The sequence below is a fragment of the Scyliorhinus canicula genome, unplaced genomic scaffold (genome assembly GCF_902713615.1).
Source record: "Scyliorhinus canicula unplaced genomic scaffold, sScyCan1.1, whole genome shotgun sequence".
In the NCBI taxonomy this organism is placed as follows: Eukaryota; Metazoa; Chordata; class Chondrichthyes; order Carcharhiniformes; family Scyliorhinidae; genus Scyliorhinus; species Scyliorhinus canicula.
In genome coordinates this window covers 86,548-107,390 of record NW_024056002.1, presented here as the reverse complement: position 1 = coordinate 107,390, position 20,843 = coordinate 86,548, and the positions used below count along the sequence as shown (strand labels likewise).

Sequence of the window (20,843 nt, the reverse complement as noted above, 5' to 3'; positions counted from 1 at the left end):
AGGAAGGACCCATGGGGAAAAAGCACCTTAAGTTCTGCATTGTTCCACAGGAGAGCAGAATTCAATCATTTCGAGAAATGGAGAATAGCAGAATACCCATTGACAATAATTTGCTTGATTATGTTTATCAATCGGTAACCAAGTTATTTTGTATTTACTGTTTGCAGTTTCAATCGTGCGGCTATTACCCATCATTCCATGCGGCTGTGAATGTGCCCTACACGTCACAGGAGCACAGTGCGCAGACGCAATGCTGGACTGTGTCTGGAGCATGCGCAGTGTCACTGTGCTCGGAGGTCTGCGAGTGCGGGAGCGGCTGTTTGGGGCGGTGACAGTCGGTGAGGCGGAGCGAGGAATGGAGCCGGGAGCCGGGGTGGGGAGGGAGTGACGGCTTCATAAACACCCCCTGCTGGTCGCAAGGCCGGTTTAAGACTGCAAATCCCGCGGTTGCAGCTCCGGAGCTTTTATCCGGTATCAGGCCCAGTTCCACGGCCGCCATCTTTGTTTAGCGGAGCGGCTGAGAGGCCATCTTGATGACGTAACAGAGGCGATGCTTCAGGCTCCCGGTGACCAGGAGAGAAAATCATTGTGTCGATGATTGACAGGCCCCTCCAGAGGGGAACGGTGCTGTTGTCATGTATGGCAATCCGAAGAACAGAAGAATAATAACATCAGAATTAGCAGCAGGGAATGGCCATGCGGCCTATTGACCCTGCTCTGCCATTCACTAAAGGCATGGCTGATCCGCATGTGCCCTTAATCACATTTTCCTGCCTTCCCCCAAAAATCTTTGACTCCCCAGTAGATAAAAAAAGACTAACTCGGCTTTGAGTATATTCAGTGACCCAACGCCACTACTCCACAAACTCAGCTTTGATAAAGAGTCATCCAGACTCAAAACATTAGAACATTACAGCACAGAACAGGCCCTTCGGCCCTCGATGTTGTGCCGAGCAATGATCACCCGACTCAAACCCACGTATCCACCCTATACCCAACAACAACACCCCCCCCCCCCACCTTACTTTTTAGGACACTACGGGCAATTTAGCATGGCCAATACACCTAACCCGCACATCTTTGGACTGTGGGAGGAAACCGGAGCACCCGGAGGAATCCCACGCACACATGGGGAGGACGTGCGGACAGTGACCCGGCCGGGAACCGAACCTGGGTCCCTGGAGCTGTGAAGCATTTATGCTAACCACCATGCTACCGTGCTGCCCTAAATCTTTAGCTCCCTTTTCTCCCCACAGATACTGTCAGACCTCCTGAGATTGTCCGGTATTTTCTGTTTTTGTTCCAGATTCCAGCATCCGCAGCAATTTACTTTTATCCACATACTGATGACCCTCTGAGGGAAGACATTTCTCCTTACCTCAGTGTCAAATTGGAGAACGCTTATCTTTAAACTGTCCCCCTTAGTTCTTGAACCCCACGTGGGAAAATATTATTTTATCAAAACCCCTCAGAATCTTAGACGTTTCAATAAGATCACCTCTCATTCTTCTAAACTCCATCGGGTACAGACCAAACATGCTCAATCTTGCTCCATAAATCAAAGTCTCGCATCCCAGGAATCAGACTAGTGAAACTTCACTGAACTGCCTCCAAAGCAAGTAAAACCCTCATTAAGTAATCCTGGGACTGGCAACAAGGGGAAAGAATGTTTGGACCTTCTATCCTGGACTTGAAGAGTGATGGATTTTGGAAACACCTTTTACCGGGGGTTAGAAGGGGAGGATTTACACCCAGCAAACTCAAACCAAGATAAAGGTTTGCCTGATCTTAATTTCTAACCTCGACTAACATTTCTGACCAGTGTAATTTCTTTTTACAGGTGCTTCCAAAGCTTCTAATATCTTTCCAGCCGAAGGTTGCAGCAGATTGTAAGCTTGAAAACACCAAAATTGTGACAAGAGGTGAGTATTATTATTTTTTATTATGAATTTAGAGTACCCAATTATTTGTTTCCAATTAAGGGGCAATTTAGCATGGCCAATCCGAAGCTGGCACTCCCAGTGCAGACTTTGGTGTTGTGAGGATGTTGCTGTTGTGGAGAGTGGCTGCTGCTGTTCTCTCCCTTTCTCTGTTGCTGTTCCCTCTCGCTCTCGGTTGCTCAGTTTGCTGCCTGTTTCCGGTGCTGGTTGCTGCTGAGCTGCCTGGAGGAAGGAGAGGTGAGAGAAGGAAGGAGAGGGGAGAGAATGACAACAACAAGGAGGCAACTTCAAAAACAAGGTGGGAGTAAAGCCCTTGGACTACTTGTTTGCTGGGCCGAGGGACCGGCCCAGTCCTCCCAACTGATAAGAACATAAGAACTAGGAGCAGGAGTAGGCCATCTGGCCCCTCGAGCCTGCTCCGCCATTCAATTAGATCATGGCTGATCTTTTGTGGACTCAGCTCCACTTTCCGGCCCGAACACCATAATCCCTTTATTCTTCAAAAAACTATCTATCTTTACCTTAAAAACATGTAATGAAGGAGCCTCAACTGCTTCACTGGGCAAGGAATTCCATAGATTCACAACCCTTTGGGTGAAGAAGTTCCTCCTAAACTCAGTCCTAAATCTACTTCCCCTTATTTTGAGGCTATGCCCCCTAGTTCTGCTGTCACCCGCCAGTGGAAACAACCTGCCCGCATCTATCCTATCTATTCCCTTCATAATTTTAAATGTTTCTAAAAGATCCCCCCTCATCCTTCTAAATTCCAACGAGTACAGTCCCAGCCTACTCAACCTCTCCTCATAATCCAACCCCTTCAGCTCTGGGATTAACCTAGTGAATCTCCTCTGCACACCCTCCAGCGCCAGTACGTCCTTTCTCAAGGAAGGAGACCAAAACTGAACACAATACTCCAGGTGTGGCCGCACTAACACCTTATACAATTGCAACATAACCTCCCTAGTCTTAAACTCCATCCCTCTAGCAATGAAGGACAAAATTCCATTTGCCTTCTTAATCACCTGTTGCACTTGTAAACCAACCTTCTGTGACTCATGCACTAGCACACCCAAGTCTCTCTGAACAGCGGCATGCTTTAATATTTTATCGTTTAAATAATATCTGAAGGCAGATAACATCTGCCTTCAGCAAGGACAAAACCTTCCTTATTCGATTCGGTGTGCTTGTTCCAGGTCAGGGGGATCGAGTAGACAGTGTGTTTGCTGAGCCCCCTCCCGGACTGAAGGCTCCACACACCAGCAGGGAGGAGGTGGATTCCACTGGGTGGTCGTTCCAGGGTGGGAGCACGGACTGTGTTTTTGCTGAGTCCTACTTGGGCCGAAGACCTCGCGAACCAGCTCCACTTACCTCCTTGTGAACCTGCTCTGGGCCTGGCGAAGTGCGTCATTTATAGGTCCAGGCAGCAGACGACCGAGGGGGTCATCTGACCAGACTGTTTGCCCCTTTCCGCGGCTACATTTGCAGCTGGATGTCCCTAGAAAGGGAGCATGCAGTGTCCATGGGCACCATCAAAGCCTTCCATGCCCGGTGGGCACCGCAGGGGTTGGGGTGCTTTATTGACCGCTTTAAATGCACTGTCATTGGATGTTTTTAAGTTTCTGCTGATCTTTGTTACGTTCTGGCAGTGCCCCTAACTGGAGTGGCCCTTTTTGCTTTGTCCCTAAGTTTGTTTCCTTTGTTCTATTTTGTTGGTGGACCTCAAAAGAGTGGCCAATCCACCGAGTCTGCACATCTTTGGGTTGTGGGGGTGAGACCCATGGAGACACGGGAAGAATGTGTAAACTCCACATGGCAGTGATCTGGGGCCAGGATCGAACCTGGGTCCTCAGCACCGTGAGGCAGCAGTGCTAACCACTGCCACCGTGTAATCCTTTATATGTCTCCATTCCTATTTTATCACACATCTCCCAGTGACACTCATTGTAACCCAGAAACTTCAAAATATCATTGCTACCTTGCATTTTGCCCTCCTATTACTTCTAATGATAACAGTGACAGAGTAACACACACCAGAATTGGAATATCAGATAGATTGTTGTCTAATAATAATAGTAACAGAGGAACATACACCAGAATTGGAATAACAGGCAGGTTATTGTCTAATCATGACAGAGTTACGGGGGTGGCTCAGTAGTTAGCACTGTTGCCTCAAGCACCAGGTACCTGGGTTTGATTCCGACCTTGGGTCACGGTCTGTGTGGAGTTTGCACATTCTTCCCGTGGCTGCAAAGATTTCCTCCCACGGTCCAAAGATGTGCAGGTGGATTGGCTGTGATAAATTGTCCCTGGGTGGGGTTACGGGGTTAGAGTGGGGGATTGGCCACGGTAGGGTGATCTTTCAGTGGGTCGGGGCAGACTCGATGGGCCAAATGGCCTCCTTCAGCGCTGTAGGATTCTATGATTCTACATTGGATCCAAAGATGTGTTCACTCACACACTGCAGCCTGACTTATTGGAACAGACACTGTGTTTGTTACTCTCGGAGTGAGTGAATCCTTTGCTGTTTCCCCTCTGGGCCCCATCTCCACTATTATTGTCTGATTGTCCCACTGAGACTCTCACTGTTATTATTGGACAATCAGCCAGTCAACCTGAGCCTGTGGCCGGTCTCACCATCTGGAACCGTCACAATGCCCGGGTGATTGACGGCAACTCCCGGCCAATAGGAAGAGGGGAGGCGGATCTGGAGGATCGACTGGGAGCGGCTGGTCCTCCAACCAATTGGAGTGACTGAGGGGTGGGATCCGCTGTGATTGAAGCATGCGCAGTGTGGGTAATGGCGAAGGAGAAGAGCGTCTTCTTCAGATCCGAAATTGGTAGGAGGCATTTAACAACATGGAGGAGCATGGTAAGAAGTCTTACAACACCAGGTTAAAGTCCAACAGATATGTTTTAGGAAACAAACCTGTTGGACTTTAACCTGGTGTTGTAAGACTTCTTACTGTGCTCATTCCAGTCCAACGCCAGCATCTCCACAACATGGAGGAAGCGTGACATCGCGGGGGCGGGCGGAAACTTTGTGTAAAGCTGTTGTAAGTCGCAAACCTCGGGAAATGCGTTTCCGGGACCCAGTTTGTACCGAGCGGAGCTGTAGCTCCTCATGTTCGGCTCGAGTTAACGGCCGCCATTTTTATTGGATGTGCAGCAGGGCGCATGCGCGTTTCTCATCTTTGTCGGGGCGATGTTTCAATGAGTGGGAGGAGCTTGTTTCCCATTGTTCAGAATGGAGACAACTTGTCCATCAAACTGGATTAGTCTTTTAGTCCCAATGTCTTATTGATGATGCAAAGCGGTGGCAGAGATGGAAAGAAAAGGAAGCCAATCCTGCTCTCCGGATTTCACTGTCTCATTGGACATCCTGCCCTATGTGTCCAAAGCTCTGCGGCTCTGTTCAGCCACATGAAGACCCAGGGCAGAAACTCGCAACACTGAGTAGACGTCACCATCAAATCAAGGGACAGTTATGACAACGAGGATCAGTGGGCAGCGAGGGTGGGGGGGGGGAGGGGGCATGAGCGGTCAGCCTGGACCCGGGAGCAGGAGGGGAGAATGTTGTGAATTTCTATCCTGGACTGACAGTGATTAATTTTGGAAACTCCTTTTACAGGGGATTAGTAGGGGAGGATTTACACACGGCAAACTCAAACCAGGAGAGATGCCTTTGCAAACTTCTTTCACAGGGGCGTAGAAAGGGATTTGCAGACAGGAAATTCACAACCAATCCTCACATCAAATTCTAACACTACTGTTCGAGATCCATGTCAGGATCTTACCCTGAACACCATGGGCTCTTAATCTATTTAACAGTCTCCTGTGCGACACCTTGTCAAAGGCCTGGAAATCGAACGTCCTTGTTACCCCCTCAAAGAACTCTTCACAGATTTGTCAGACATGACCTTCCTTTGACAAAGCCGTGTTGACTCTGTCCTATTTTTTCATGCACTTCCAAGTATTCCACGATCCCATCTTTAGTAACGGACTCTAAAATATTCCCAATTACCAAATCAGGCTAACCTGCCTATAATTTCCCTTCTTAAACAGCGGTGTTACATTTGCCACTTTCCAGTCCAGTGGGACCCTTCCTGCCTCCAGTGATTCCTGAAAGATCACCACCAATGCCTCCACAATCTCTTGAGCTATCTCTTTTAGGCCCCTGGGGTGTAGTCCATCCGGTCCAGGTGATTTATCCACCTTCAGACCTTTCAGTTTACCGAGAACCTGCTCCTTAGTGATGGCCACTGCACTCACCTCTGCCCCTGATTTTCCCAGAATTTTGGAATTCCACTGGGGTATTCCACCGTGAAGACTGATGCAAAGTAAGTATTCAGTTCCTCTGCCATTTCTTTGTGTCCTATTATTACTTTTCCTGCCACATTTCCCAGTGGTCCAATGTCTATTTTTGCCTCTCTCTTACCTTTTATATATTAAAAGGTATATATATATATACCTTTTATATATTGAAAAATCTCTTCCTCTCTTCTTTCATATTACTAGGTAGCTGGGGACTTCAATACGGTGTTTCACTGGATCGGTCCAGCTCCAGGACGGTAGGGAGCCAGCGGCTTGCATTCATGAAATTAAAATCGCTTATTGTCACAAGTAGGCTTCAAATGAAGTTACTGTGTAAAGCCCCTAGTCGCCACATTCCGGCCCCTGGTCAGGGAGGCTGGTATAGCAATTGAACCATGCTGCTGGCCTGCCCTGGTCTGCTTTCAAAGTCAGCGATTTAGCCCTGTGCTAAACAGCCCCATATATTTCATCTTCTCTCCCCTTATTGCTTTTTTAGTTGTCTTCTGCTTGCTTTCCAAGGATTCCAAATCCTCTGGCTTCCCACTAATCCTCGCCACTTTGTATACTTTTGCTTTTATGCTGTCCTTGACATCCCTCGTCAACCATGGATGCCTTGTCCTCCCTTTAGCATGTTTTCAATTACTGGGGGGCATAGGTTTAAGGTGCGAGGGACAAGGTTTAGAGTAGATGTACGAGGTAAGTTTTATACACAGAAGAACTTTCTGCCGGAGGAGGTGGTGGAAGCAGGGACGATAGTGACGGTTAAGGGCCATCTTGACAAATGCATGAATAGGATCGGAATAGAGGGATACGGACCCCGGAAGTGTAGAAGATTTTAGTTTAGACGGGCAGCATGGTCGGCGCAGGCTTGGAGGGCCGAGAACCTGTTCCTGTGCTGTACTGTTCTTTGTTCCTCCTTGGGATGAATTTCCATAGTGCCTCAATCAAGTCTGCCTCATTACACATCACACAAAACTCCTCTCCGCCCTTTTTAGTGGGACCTCACCAATGCCCCTCTCCTGGTCCCCTTGGTGCACTACGAACAACTCGTTCTTCCCCATATTGAGCTTGTACCCGGAGAAATCCCCAAACTCCCTAAGGATCCGCATCACCTCCGGCATTCCCCCACCGGGTCCGCCACATATAGCAGCAGATCATCCGCATAAAGCGACACCTGATGCTCCTCCCCACCCTTCACTAACCCCCTCCAGTTCCTCAACTCCCTCAACGCCATGGCCAGGGGATCGCCAGTGCAAAGAGCAGGGGGGACAGGGGACACCCCTGCCTCGTCCCCCGGTGCAGCCGGAAATACTCTGACCTCCTTCTGTTCGTGGCCACACTCGCCACCGGGCCCTCATATAGCAACCTCACCCACCTGACGAACCCCTCCCCAAACCAGCACCTTTTCAGCACCTCCCACAGGTACCCGCATTCCACCCTATCAAAGGCCTTCTCCGCATCCATCACCGCCACTATCTCCACTGCATCCACGCTGCCTGGTTCCCGCCCGCCGCCACCTTGGTCCTCCTCCCTCGCACCTTTCTTTGCTTAAATGTCACTTTTTTAATTGCCCCACTCCTGGTCCAATCCATACACTATCAGGGGAATGTTGCTGTCCCCTTCCCACACCGGGAAACATCGAACAAGCGCCGTTACGGGCCCTGAAAAGAGCCCAAAAGTCCGTTGCTAGCGGGAGCTGCCGAACGTGCGACTTAGCTCCGCATAGCCACAACCGGAAGTCTTTAATGGTTTTTTTAAATGACAAAGAGGATAATAGTGCAAGGCAAAACTGGGTGACAATGAGACAAGTAGGTAAACTAACAGAACAAGTGAAGAAATAAAAGATAGGTCCGGGGGGGTATGAATGGCAGAACCATTACCTACGTCTAAAAATCCCTTTTCTCTGGAAAAGGGAATAAACAATGGCCTGATCCTTTAAGATTATCAAAAGGTTTGATATGATAGAAAAGTGGAAGATGTTTCCACTGGATGAGAATAAATATGAGTTAGTCATTAATTAATCTAATGTGCAGTTCAGGAGCAGTTCAGACGGAGATCACTCACACACTTCACATGTGCAAAGGGATTTCCTCAGTTTCCCCACGGGTTAACACTCCAACTTTAAAAGCTCAAACTGTTTGATCCAATTTCAGCACATTGTTATTGGCGAGGGGCAGTTTAACAGTTCGGTCTATGGGGACAAAAATCATTTGTTCACCCAACCTGTTGAGACCCCCAATGAATTCACATCTCACTGTCGTCACTGTTGTCAATCACACCCAGGACAGAACTGTGATGGAGGGCCCGTACTATTTAGGTGCTGTTTGATTGATTTAATACATTTGTCACATTGGTCCAATGTTACCAGTAATAATCGGTTCACAAAGCATGATTTATATCAACAATATAGATTTCAATGGCGGGTTAATCACCCAACATGCACTGCAGCTGAGAATGTGCGAGATCCACATTACACAATTTTGCACATGCGCAGAGTCCGGCTGTGACTGGAGCGGACTCAAGTCTGGACCAACCCTGCGAAAGAACAATCCCCACTCAGGTCCGCCCCATCCCACCCAATGTGCACATCCTTCGAGACGAAGGGGCAATTTAGCATGGCCGATCCACCTAACCTGCACATCTTTGAACTGTGTGAGGAAATCGGAGGAAACTCACACAGCCACACGGAAAATGTGCAGTCTCCGCACTGTCACCCATTTGAAATGGGTGACCCCTTATTTTGCAACAGGGACCCCCTTGTTCCAGATTCTCCCACAAGAGGAAACACCCTCTGCACATCCACCCTGTCAAAACCCCTCAGGATCTTATATAGTTCAATCCAGATTTTACCCAAATCTTTAAATCTGTGTCCCGACTGCTTGTACAGTCAGTTAATGGAAACAGAGTTTCTTTGTCCACCCGATGGAAATCTGGCATAATCTTGTGTCCCTGAATCAAATCTCCCCTCAACCTCCTTTGCTGGATCCATTCTGGTAAATCTCCTCTGCACCTTCTCCAAGAACCTTCACATCCTTCCTGAAGAGTGGTGACCAGAGCTTTAGAAAGATGCACAGGATAGAATTAGAACTATAGAATTCCTACAGTGCAGAAGGAGGCCATTCAGTCCATCGAGTCTGCACTGATTCTCTGAAAGGGCACCCTGCCTCTGCCCACACCCCTACCCTGTCCCTGTGACCCCATAGCCCCACCTAACCTGCACATCCCTGGACACTAAGGGACAATTTATCAAGGCCAATCCACCTAATTTGCTGCTCTTTAGATTGTGGGAGGAAACCCACGCAGACACGGGGACAATGTGCAAACTCCAGACAGTCACCAAGGCTGGAATTGAACCCGGGTCCCTGACGCTGTGAGGCAGCAGTGCTAATCACTGTGCCACCGGAAGCATAGCTTTGGTGTCAATATTACTGTTTATGAAGCTCAAAATCGAATTTGCTTTGCCAACTACTCTCTTAATATGTCTTGTAGATACACAACATCCCTCTTCACCTCTTTCTCTCTCCTCCCAAAGAGGCCAGTTGGGTTTTTATAACATTCCAGCCGTTTTCATGGTCACTTTTTTCCAGTGCCGGCCCCACAAATGGCCAGATTCATTCATCTCAATTTGACAACCTGCTTTTGTGTTTTTGTGGGTTCTCTCTCATTCCCTATTTTCTGTTTTGAATCCGTTTCGCAGGGTGTTCGAAGGGGAAGCTTCAAAGGTCGGGAATCTCAAACCAAAACATCACACCCTCAATTTATCATATCCTGAACATCATAGGATTTTGAACATGGAAGGAAAGAGCATCGTTCACATTGCGGAGAAACCGTACACGTGTTGTGTGTGTGGACGAGGATTCAGTCAATCATCAGGCCTCACAAGCCACAAATGCAGTCACACTGAGGAGAAACCGTGGAAATGTGCGGACTGTGGGAAAGGATTCACTTCCCCATCCAATCTGGAAACTCATCGACGCAGTCACACTGGGGCGAGACCATTCACCTGCTCCAAGTGTGGGAAGGGATTCAGCACTTCATCCCACCTGCTGAATCACCAGCGAATTCACACTGGGGAGAGACCGTTTACCTGCTCCAAGTGTGGGAAGGGATTCACTCGGTCATCCAACCTGCTAAGACACGAGCGAGTTCATACTGGGGAGAGACCATTCACCTGCTCCAAGTGTGGGAAGGGATTCATTATGTCATCGGCCCTACGAAGACACGAGCGAGTTCATACTGGGGAGAGACCATTCACCTGCTCCAAGTGTGGGAAGGGATTCACTGAGTCATCCGAACTGCTGAGACACCAGCGAGTTCATACTGGGGAGAGTTCATTCACCTGCTCCAAGTGTGGGAAGGGATTCACTGAGTCATCCGAACTGCTGAGACACCAGCGAGTTCATACTGGGGAGAGATCATTCACCTGCTCCAAGTGTGGGAAGGGATTCACTATGTCATCCAACCTGCTAAGACACGAGCGAGTTCACACCGGGGAGAGACCATTCACCTGCTCCACCTGTGGGAAGGGATTCACTCAGTCATCGGCCCTACGAAGACACGAGCGAGTTCATACTGGGGAGAGACCATTCACCTGCTCCACCTGTGGGAAGGGATTCACTGAGTCATCCGAACTGCTGAGACACCAGCGAGTTCATACTGGGGAGAGACCATTCACCTGCTCCAAGTGTGGGAAGAGATTCACTGAGTCATCCGAACTGCTGAGACACCAGCGAGTTCACACTGGGGAGAGACCATTCACCTGCTCCACGTGTGGGAAGGGATTCACTCAGTTATCGTCCCTACTGAGACACGAGCGAGTTCACACCGGGGTGAGACCATTCACCTGCTCCACGTGTGGGAAGGGATTCACTCGGTCATCCCACCTGCTAAGACACGAGCGAGTTCATACTGGGGACAGACCATTCACCTGCTCCAAGTGTGGGAAGGGATTTACTGAGTCATCCGAACTGCTGAGACACCAGCGAGTTCACACTGGGGAGAGACCATTCACCTGCTCCAAGTGTGTGAAGGGATTCATTCGGTCACCCTACCCGCTAAGACACGAGCGAGTTCATACTGGGGAGAGACCATTCACCTGCTCCAAGTGTGGGAAGGGATTCACTCGGTCATCAACCCTGCAGAAGCACCAGCAAATTCACTCTGGGGAGAGATCGTTCACTTGCTCAGAGTGTGGGAAGGGATTCACTCAGTCATCACATGTGCTGACACACCAACGAGGCCACAAGTAACGACAGTAATTGGATTTTGCTATTCATCACATTCAGGACTGAAACATATTAATTTGGGATTGTTTCTGCTGATAACAAACTCCACCCCATTTACAGGGCATAATATTCTGGCTAAAAGTCAAATAAATTAGATTTTTGTTAAATATGCAGAGTGTTGAAACTTGTTAATATCTCTGACACAAGTTAGTTCCTTTTGAAGTACTCTCGCTTCCCCGTGTCTCTTCCAACCTCACCTCCAACAAGAAGTGTGAGGAGCTTGTGGAGCTTCTTGTGACTGAGATTGAGTCAATCCGATCAGCTGCCTCTGCCTCCCATTAGATCAGATTTGAGAGAAAGTTCTATAGAAAAGCTGCAACACCAATACACTGCTCCCAGTAGTTGATGGTATAGTGGTTCAATAAATCAAATTAGTGGATCAAAAATGTGTGTGATATAGAGTAAAAACAGAAAATGCTGGATGAACATAACATGTCTGGCAGCATCATAGAATCCCTTCAGTGCAGAAGGAGCCCATTCGGCCCATCGAGTTTGCACCAACCCTACACCCCCCCCCCCCCCTCTTTGCAGGCGCATTCTCCCTGCCCTCTCCCCGTAACCTCACTTCACCTTTGATCACCAAGGGGCAATTTAGCATAACAAATCCACCAAACCTGCACATCTTCGGATGGTGGGAGAAAACTGGAGCACAGGGAGGGAACCCACACAGACACGGGGAGAATGTGCAAACTCCACACAGTCACCCAAGGCTGGAATTGAACTGAGGTTGCTGGCCCTGTGATGCTGCAGTGCAAACCACTGTGCCACCATGCCACATCTGTGGCATCAGAAACAGAGTTTGTTGTCCCTTGTTGTAACAGTTCTGTAGAAGGGTCAATTGAATCTTAAGAAGTCCATTGAAGTGAAAAGAAAGTGTTTTCCTCAGAGGTTTGACACAGGAAGAAGGTTCAGTCTTTGTGAAGCTCAATCTTCATTCACACAAAGTCCACAATCTGATTGGCTGGAGGACCATCCGGTCCTCCAATTCCTCCCATTGGTTAACACCTCTCAGGCAGGAAATGAGGTTGTGGAACCCGTGCCCATGTGGCCAATGGGAAGAACTCAAAATGATGCAGAGTCTCAGCCAATGAGGGAGATCCGGGATCAGCCCTGCCCCTCATTAGTTCCGATTGCTTGGAAGCCGTTCCTGCTCGGTCCTCCAGTCACGCCCCCTCTTCCTATTGGTCTGGACCTGCCGTCAAATCACTCCCCGGGCATTGTGATGTGGGGCATGCGCAGTGCGGCTCATGTCCAGGGACAGGCGCTTGTTTGTCTCATCTTCAGGCGGGAAGGAGGCGGATAGGCGGAGGCAGCGTTAGGGGCAGTGGGTGGGAGGGGAGGCTTCACACACCCCCAGTGGAGGCCTCAAAGCTAAAACAAGAAATTACCAGTCTCGAGCAGGAAGGTTTTCCTGCAGAGCCTTTCCCCAGTTAACCACCACCATCCTCATCGGGGGCTGTGTGCAGCAGGGCGCATGCGTGGTGAGCCCTGTCCACTCAGCAGGACTGACAGTGATGGATTCTGGAAACTCCTTTGACAGGGGGTTACAAGGGGACGATTTAAACACAGCAAAGTGAAATCAAACAAGACATTCAAAACAGAAAGAGTCACTTGATTAATCAGAACCTGGATATTATTGGTCATTGAGTGTAACCATTGAGTTCCAGGCCAGTACCACTCTCCATGGGGATTCACTATATCAGCAATCCACAGACACAGGCTCGTGTTCTGGGGACAAGGGTTCAAATCCCATCATGGTAATTGGTGGAGGGTAAATTCAATAATCTGGAATTCAATGTTCATCTGAGTATTGGTGACGGTGAAATCATTGTGGTGAGTTTGTGGGAAGGGGAGAGTGTGTGGGACTGGGATTTGCAGCTTTGGGAAACAAGAGAGCAATACTTAAATCCTGGGAACTAGAATGATCTGTTCTACGTTTCTGTCCTAGGCTAACCTGGGCAAATTGGTTTTATAGGGTCACAAGGAGTGGATTGACAGAAAGGAAACTCAAATCAAACATCACATCAAGATCTGATAGTCACTCAATTCATCAGGACCTGAATATCTTTTGAATGTGGCTGGAGAAATGTTTGTCTGTTCTGTCTGTGGGAAAGATTTCAAACATCAGTGTGACAGGAACAGCACAGGGACACACACACCCGAGTGAGAGTGTTCCAGTGTAGGGACTGTGGCAAAGAATTTAATTACACATTGCGTTGAAATTCATTGACGCACTCACACTCACCTGCATCATGTGTGGGACAGGATTTTCTTGATTATCAAACCTGCAGCGATACCAGCGTGTTCACACTCGTGTGCTAAATGTGGGAAGAGCTTTAAAGCAGCAATGATCTGCAGAAACAACAACACACTCACACTGGAGTGAAGCCATTCACCTGCTTCGAGTGTAGGAAGGGATCCAGTCAGTCATCTCATCTTCGAGACACCAGGTAGATTACGAGTGACTGCAGCCGTTTTACTGGGGCTCAGAAGAGGATTTTCAGACAGAAAATTAACAGAATAACTCAGTTCATCTGGACTTGAATTTGAATGTGGAAGGAGAGATGTTTGTCCGTTCTGTCTGTGGGAAGAGATTTCAAACATGGGTGTGCCTGAGAAAGCACCGAGCCACACACACGACAGAGTGCTCCAGTGAACTGACCGTGGAAAGAGCTTTTACCAGTTACACATCCTGAAAATAAATCACACCATTCACAGCAAAGAGACTATGTACACGTGTTCGGTGTATGGACGAGGTTTGAACGGTTTGTCCAATCTGGAGAGACACAAGGACACCGGCACCATGGGCAAACCGGAGAAATGTGGGGATATAGAACATTGAACTGTACAGGCCCTTCGACCCACGCTGTTGTGCCGAACTAGTCTGAAACTAAGACCAAAACAACCTTCAACCATTCTAGTGCACTCCATGTGCCTATCCAATAACCGCTTGAAAGTCCTAAAGTGTCCGACTCCACTACCATAGCTGGGAGTGCGTTCCACGCCCCAACTCTCTGAGCAAAGAACCTACCTCTGACATGTACCTTTAAGAAATGGGTGTTTATCAATAGCTGCAGTGATATCAGAGTGTGGGTGGAGCTGGGCTGTCTGTCTTCACTACAGCAATTTGATATACACCCAGTTCTTAAAGGTACTCTCACATGACAATTCTGAATTCTCCCTCTGTGTACCTGAACAGGCTCCGGAATGTGCTGACTCGGGGCTTTTCACAGTAACTTCATTGCAGTGTTAATGTAAGACTACTTGTGACAATAAAGATTAGGATTATAAAAAAATGTTCCAGCAAAATTTCCATCCCGCCCACGATGATTCGCACTGCCGGAAATATGACCCCAACAAATGGGTTGAAGCCAAATCTTTAAAAGACAAAGTCTTTATTTCAAATTGTTGCCGTGCTGTCAGGGGAAAGGGTTAACTTCTCTGCTTGTTTACAAAAGGGAAGAGGAAACATTCACAAAGCTTCCCACAGCTTGTGATCACCGAAACATAATTTCAAGGCTGAAGTTTATCTTCAGAGATTGAAACGTTTTGGTGCCTTTTCCAATTGTCCCAGTAAATTGTGATTCACACTGAAAGGTTTACTTTCACTCAGTAATTAGAACATTTCACTTTCTCAGCACTGACACTTCAGATCAAATCCCAATTGTTCTCTTCCCTTGTAGCTGGTGTGTGGAGAAGATCATGTTCACTGTAGATCTGTCAGCACAGAAACCGCACTGTGCTTCTGGATAAACTCAGTCTGCAAGTAGATTAATCTTTTAAATATCACCCAAGTGAAGGTCTTCCCCTGACTCTAAGGAGTGAGATGTCCCTGTAGTTGATGCTGTCTCCTCTGTCACTGCTGTTTTTATTGCATCACACATGTTCCATGGACCAGTCTCACAGCCCAAAAGGGGAGGGCAGGAAGGTGTGACAGTCGATGGGACTTTCTGTGTGAGCAGTTCAGCTGGAATTCCATCCTTGCTGGGCACCTTTCTGCTTGCTCAGCAATCAATGGCCTTTTCCAGCTCAAATAATGAGAGTTCCTTGTCCAACTCAACCATGACAGGAAGCTGCAGGAGAGTCAAACAGAGACTGGGAGATGCCCTTCTCACAGGGGTATACATTGTTGTGTTCAACCCAGCTCCTCCTCACTCTCTCACCATGACTGACACTGAGCATGCTCAGAGCACACACCCACACTGCACCTGTGCACTGGCCTCATACACTCACTGATAGGGAACTTCCTGCAGAGCAGGGGATTCTGGGTAACACAGCCGCCATAGGGCAAATAGTAAACAGGAAGATTCTGATTCTAGGTCAGCAAAACAGAAGATCCACAGTTAGGCAAGATGCTGGGCATGAAGCACAATGAGAGGTTTGGATACTTTATTTAATACAGAAGCACATTATTCTGATATCACTTAGACATGGGCAGCATGCAGGCTGATCTACAGTATGTACAGTATTTACAACACCTGGGACACGGTAACTCATATCATCAAACCAGTGATAGATTTAGTTTATTGTTCATAATTGTGACTGGATCACACTCACGATTCATGCAAAATGCAACTCCCCAGGTTTTTTGACCCACTCCCTCCAGACCTGTTTTCACTCCAAGGGTCTTGACATCTGCCTTAGTCTTTATCCAGCCACGTATGTTCAGCTCACACTGCCCAACAACCAGCCTCTCCTGCACTGGGCCACAGGGTTTCCATCACCAAAAATCTGTCCTGGCCACGCACATCGACGCTACCACCAAGAAAGCACAACAGCGCCTATACTTCCTCAGGAAACAAAGGAAATTTGGCATGTCCACACTGACTCTTACCAGCTTTTACAGATGCACCATAGAAAGCATCCTATCTGGCTGCATCACAGCCTGGTATGGCAACTGCTCGGCCCAAGACTGCAAGAAACTTCAGAGAGTAGTGAACACAGCCCAGTCCATCACACAAACCTACCTCCCATCCATTGACTCTATCCACACCTCCCGCTGCCTGGGGAAAGCGGGCAGCATAATCAAAGACCCCTCCCACCCAGCTTACTCACTCTTCCAACTTCTTCCATCGGGCAGGAGAAACAAAAGTCTGAGAACATGCACGATTAAATTCAAAACAGCTTCTTCCCCGCTATTACCAGACTCCTAAACGACCCTCTTATGGACTGACCTGATTAATACTACACTCCTGTATGCTTCACTCAATGCCTTTGTCTATATATTTACATTATGTACCTTGTGCTGCCCCATTATGTTTTTTCTTTTTAGTTTACTTTTTTTCATGTACAAAATGATCTGTTTGAGCTGCTCGCAGAATAATACTTTTCACTGTACCTCGGTACACGTGACAATAAACAAATCCAATCCATATCAAGGGAGCAATCTGCTTCTCTTGCATTGGTGCACTGCATTTCCCTCATAACACTGATAAGTGCGAGGTGATTCATTTTGGTAGGAGAAATTTGAATGCGGATTACAGGGTCAATGGCAGGATTCTGAGGAATGTGGAGGAACAGAGAGATCTTGGGGTTCATGTCCACAGATCTCTGAAGGTTGCCACTCAAGTGGATAGAACCGTGAAGAAGGTTTATAGTGTGTTTGCATTTATTAACGGAGGGCTTGAGTTTAAGAGCCGCAACTATACATGAGCCTGTTGAGACCACATTTGGAGTATTATGTGCAGTTCTGGTCACCTCATTATAGGAAGGATGTTGAGGCATTGGAAAGGGTGCAAAGGAGATTTACCAGGATGCTGCCTGGTTTGCAGGATAGGTCTTATGAGCAAAGGTTGAGGGAGCTAGGGCTTTTCTCTTTGGAGCGGAGGCGGATGAGAGGCGACTTAATAGAGGTTTATAAATTGGTGAGGGGGATAGATAGAGTGGACGTTCAGAGACTATTTCCTCGGGTGGATGTAGCTGTTACAAGGGGGCATAACTATAAGATACAGGGTGGGAGATGTAGATATAGAATTTACAGCGCAGAAGGAGGCCATTCAGCTCATCGAGTCTGCACCGGCTCTTGGAAACTGCATCCTACCCAAGCCCACACCCCCACCCTATCCCCATAACCCAGTAACCCCACCCAACACCAAAGGCAATTTTGGACTAAAGGCAATTTAGCATAGCCAATCCACCTAACCTGCACATCTTTGGACTGTGGGAGGAAACCGGAGCACCCGGAGGAGACCCACGCACACACGGGGAGAACGTGCAGACTCCGCACAGACAGTGACCCAGCGGGGAATCGAACCTGGGACCCTGGAGCTGTGAAGCAATTGTGCTAACAACTATGCTACCGTGCTGCCCTCGAAATATAGGAGGGATATCCGAGGTAGGTTCTTTACTCAGAGAGTGGTTAGGGTGCGGAATGGACTGCCTGCTGAGATAGTGGAGTCAGACACTTTAGGAACTTTCAAGCGGTTATTGGAGAGGCACATGGATCACACCAGAATGACAGGGAGTGGGATATCTTGATTTCGGACAATGCTCGGCACAACATCGAGGGCCGAAGGGCCTGTTCTGTGCTGTACTGTTCTATGTAACACAGTGGCATAGAAAGGTGACAGCACAAAACAAAGGCACTCAACAAATTGTATCTGTGCCAACTTTCTGCAACAGTCACAATCCCCTGTCAATGGCCCTGAACTCTGCAGATATTTTTCTCCTCAAAGGATACGAACAGATGAGCAAGGAGCTGGAGTTGGCTATTCAGCCCAGTCTGCTCCACCATTTAATAAGGTCATGGCTGATCTGACAGTAACAGATAGTTGACCAATTCTCTTTTCAAGGAATCAATTGAATCTGCCTCCACCACATTTTCGAGCAGTGCATTCATGATCCCACATGCAGCACAGAATGTTTCTCTTCACATCGTAAGACATAGGAACAGAATTAGGCCACTCGGCCCATCGAATCTGCTCCGCCATTCAATCATGGCTGATATTTTCTCATCTCCATTCTCCTGCCTTCTCCCCATAACCCCTAATCCCCTTATTAATCAAGAACCTATCTATCTCGATCTGAAAGACACTCATGATTTGGCCTCCATGACATTCTGTGGCAAAGAGTTCCACAGATTCGCCACCCTCCGGCTGAAGAAATTCCTCCTCATCACCCGAGGAAGGAACTGTGCCCCGAAAGCTAGTGATCGAAACAAACCTGTTGGACTTTAACCTGGTGTTGTAAGACTTCTTACTCTGTTTTAAAGGATCGCCCATTTAGTCTGAGATTGTGTCCTCTGCTTCTAGTTTTTCCTACAAGTGGAAACATCTTCTCCATGTCCACTCTACCCAGGTCTCGCAGTATCCTGTAAGTTTTAATAAGATCTTCCCATATCCATCTAAACTCCAATGAGTACAGACCCAGAGTCCTCAACCGTTACTCATACGACACGCTCTTCATTCCAGGGATCATTCTTGTAAACCTCCTCTGAACCCTTTCCAAGGCCAACACACCCTTCCTTAGATACGGAGCCCAAAACTGCTCATAATACTCCAAATGGGGTCTGATAAGAGCCTTATGTAGCCTCAGAAGTACATCCCTGGTCTTGTATTCTAGCCCTCCCGACATGAATACATTGCATTTGCCTTCCTAACTGCCGACTGAACCTGCACATTAACCTTTTGGTTTTACATTTTGTTTTTGAATTTAGAGTACCCAATTCATTTTTTCCAATGAAGGGGAAATTTAGCGTGGCCAATCCACCTACCCTGCACATCTTTGAGTTGTGGGGGCGAAACCCACGCAAACACGGAGAGAATGTGCAAACTCCACACGGACAGTGACCCAGAGCCAGGATCGAACCTGGGACGTTGGCGCCGTGAGGCTGCAGTGCACCTGCACGTTAACCTGAAGAGAATCTTGAACCAGGTCTCCCAAGACCCTTTGTGCTTGTGATTTCCTCAGCATTTTCCCATTTAGAAAATAGTCTAACCTCCATTTCTCCTTCCAAAGTGCATAATCTCACACTGTTCCTCAGAGAACAGTACAGCACAGAACAGGCCCTTCGGCCCTCGATGTTGTGCCGAGCCATGATCACCCTACTCAAACCCACCCTATACCTGTAACCCAACAACCCCCCCCTTAACCTTACTTTTTAGGACACTACGGGAAATTTAGCATGGCCAATCCACCTAACCCGCATATCTTTGGACTGTGGGAGGAAACCGGAGCACCCGGAGGAAACCCACGCACACACGGGGAGGACGTGCAGACTCCGCACAGACAGTGACCCAGCCGGGAATCGAACCTGGGACCCTGGAGCTGTGAAGCATTTATGCTAACCACCATGCTGCTCATTGTATTCTTTGCCCACTCTCCTCACCTTGCTCAGCATTGCTTATTTTTCTAATCACTTTAAATGAATGCCTTCTGTTTCTAACTATGCCCTAAATATATGACTTGCTAGATCAAATGTCTATTGCAGATCCTTAGTTTTAATGTGGTCAAGTGCCTTTCCATTTGAGAACTGTTCAATAAAGTTATTAGAATTATTTTTAGCTAGAGCAACATGTGGAGCAGTGGTTAGCAGTGGAACTACGGCGCTGAGGACCCGGGATTGAATCCCGGCCCTGGGTCCCTGCCCATGTGGAGCTTGCACATTCTCCACGTGTCTGCATGGGTTTCACCCCCACAACCCAAAGATGTGCAGGTTAGGTGGATTGGCCAGGCTAAATTGCCCCCTAATTGGAAAAATAAATAACAATAATTGGGTACTCTGAACTTATTTTTTTTTAAAAAAGGTTTATTTGTTGCTTCCTCACCAATCAGTTTTTTCCATTATCCTGAAGTGACCTTATTTTTATCGGGAGTTCACTGAAGTGTGTTCCTAACTTCTCATTATCTAAATTTCCAGTCCATGACTTTCTCCCTCATTGTCTGAAACACATCAGCAACTTTTGTATAATCCTGGTGTGTACATTTCAGTCCAAATCATTGATATATACCGGAAACTGTGGAGCCCCACTGGAAACAGACGTCCAGGCATCATTCAGTCCTGGATGTGACTAACAGCAGCAACAACAGCTGAATCCAAACCCTGCTGTTGCCTGTGAACTTGCTGATGTCTGTGCAGGTTGTTTGACTGAGTGAATCTCCTACCACACACGGAGAAGTTAAACAGCCTCTCCCCAGAATCGCTCCGACATGTGGGCCACACGGTACACAGTGGTTAGCACTGTTGCTTCAAATCTCCAGGGTCCCAGAATTCCCAGCTTGGCTCACTGTCTGTGCGGAGTTTGCATGTTCGCCCCATGTCTGCGTGGGTGCTCCAGTTTCCTCTCACAGGTCCAGAAATGTGTAGATT

At 47.9% G+C, this 20,843-nt stretch overlaps 1 protein-coding gene across 2 annotated transcripts in view; it reads left to right on the top strand.

The window, feature by feature from the left end:
* Positions 1 to 284: 284 nt before the first annotated feature.
* The window catches only part of LOC119961436 (gastrula zinc finger protein XlCGF26.1-like), a 37,626-nt gene continuing 17,067 nt past the window's right edge, over positions 285 to 20,843 (top strand). The window contains exons 1-3 of one of the 2 annotated variants that reach the window (XM_038788809.1): positions 285 to 338; positions 1,841 to 1,922; positions 9,949 to 11,460. In XM_038788809.1, the coding sequence (XP_038644737.1) occupies positions 10,043 to 11,460 (1,418 nt within the window). In that variant the 5' untranslated portion in view covers positions 285 to 338; positions 1,841 to 1,922; positions 9,949 to 10,042. The remainder of the gene's footprint in view (positions 339 to 1,840; positions 1,923 to 9,948; positions 11,461 to 20,843) is intronic. The other variant, XR_005459658.1, reaches the window with a different exon arrangement.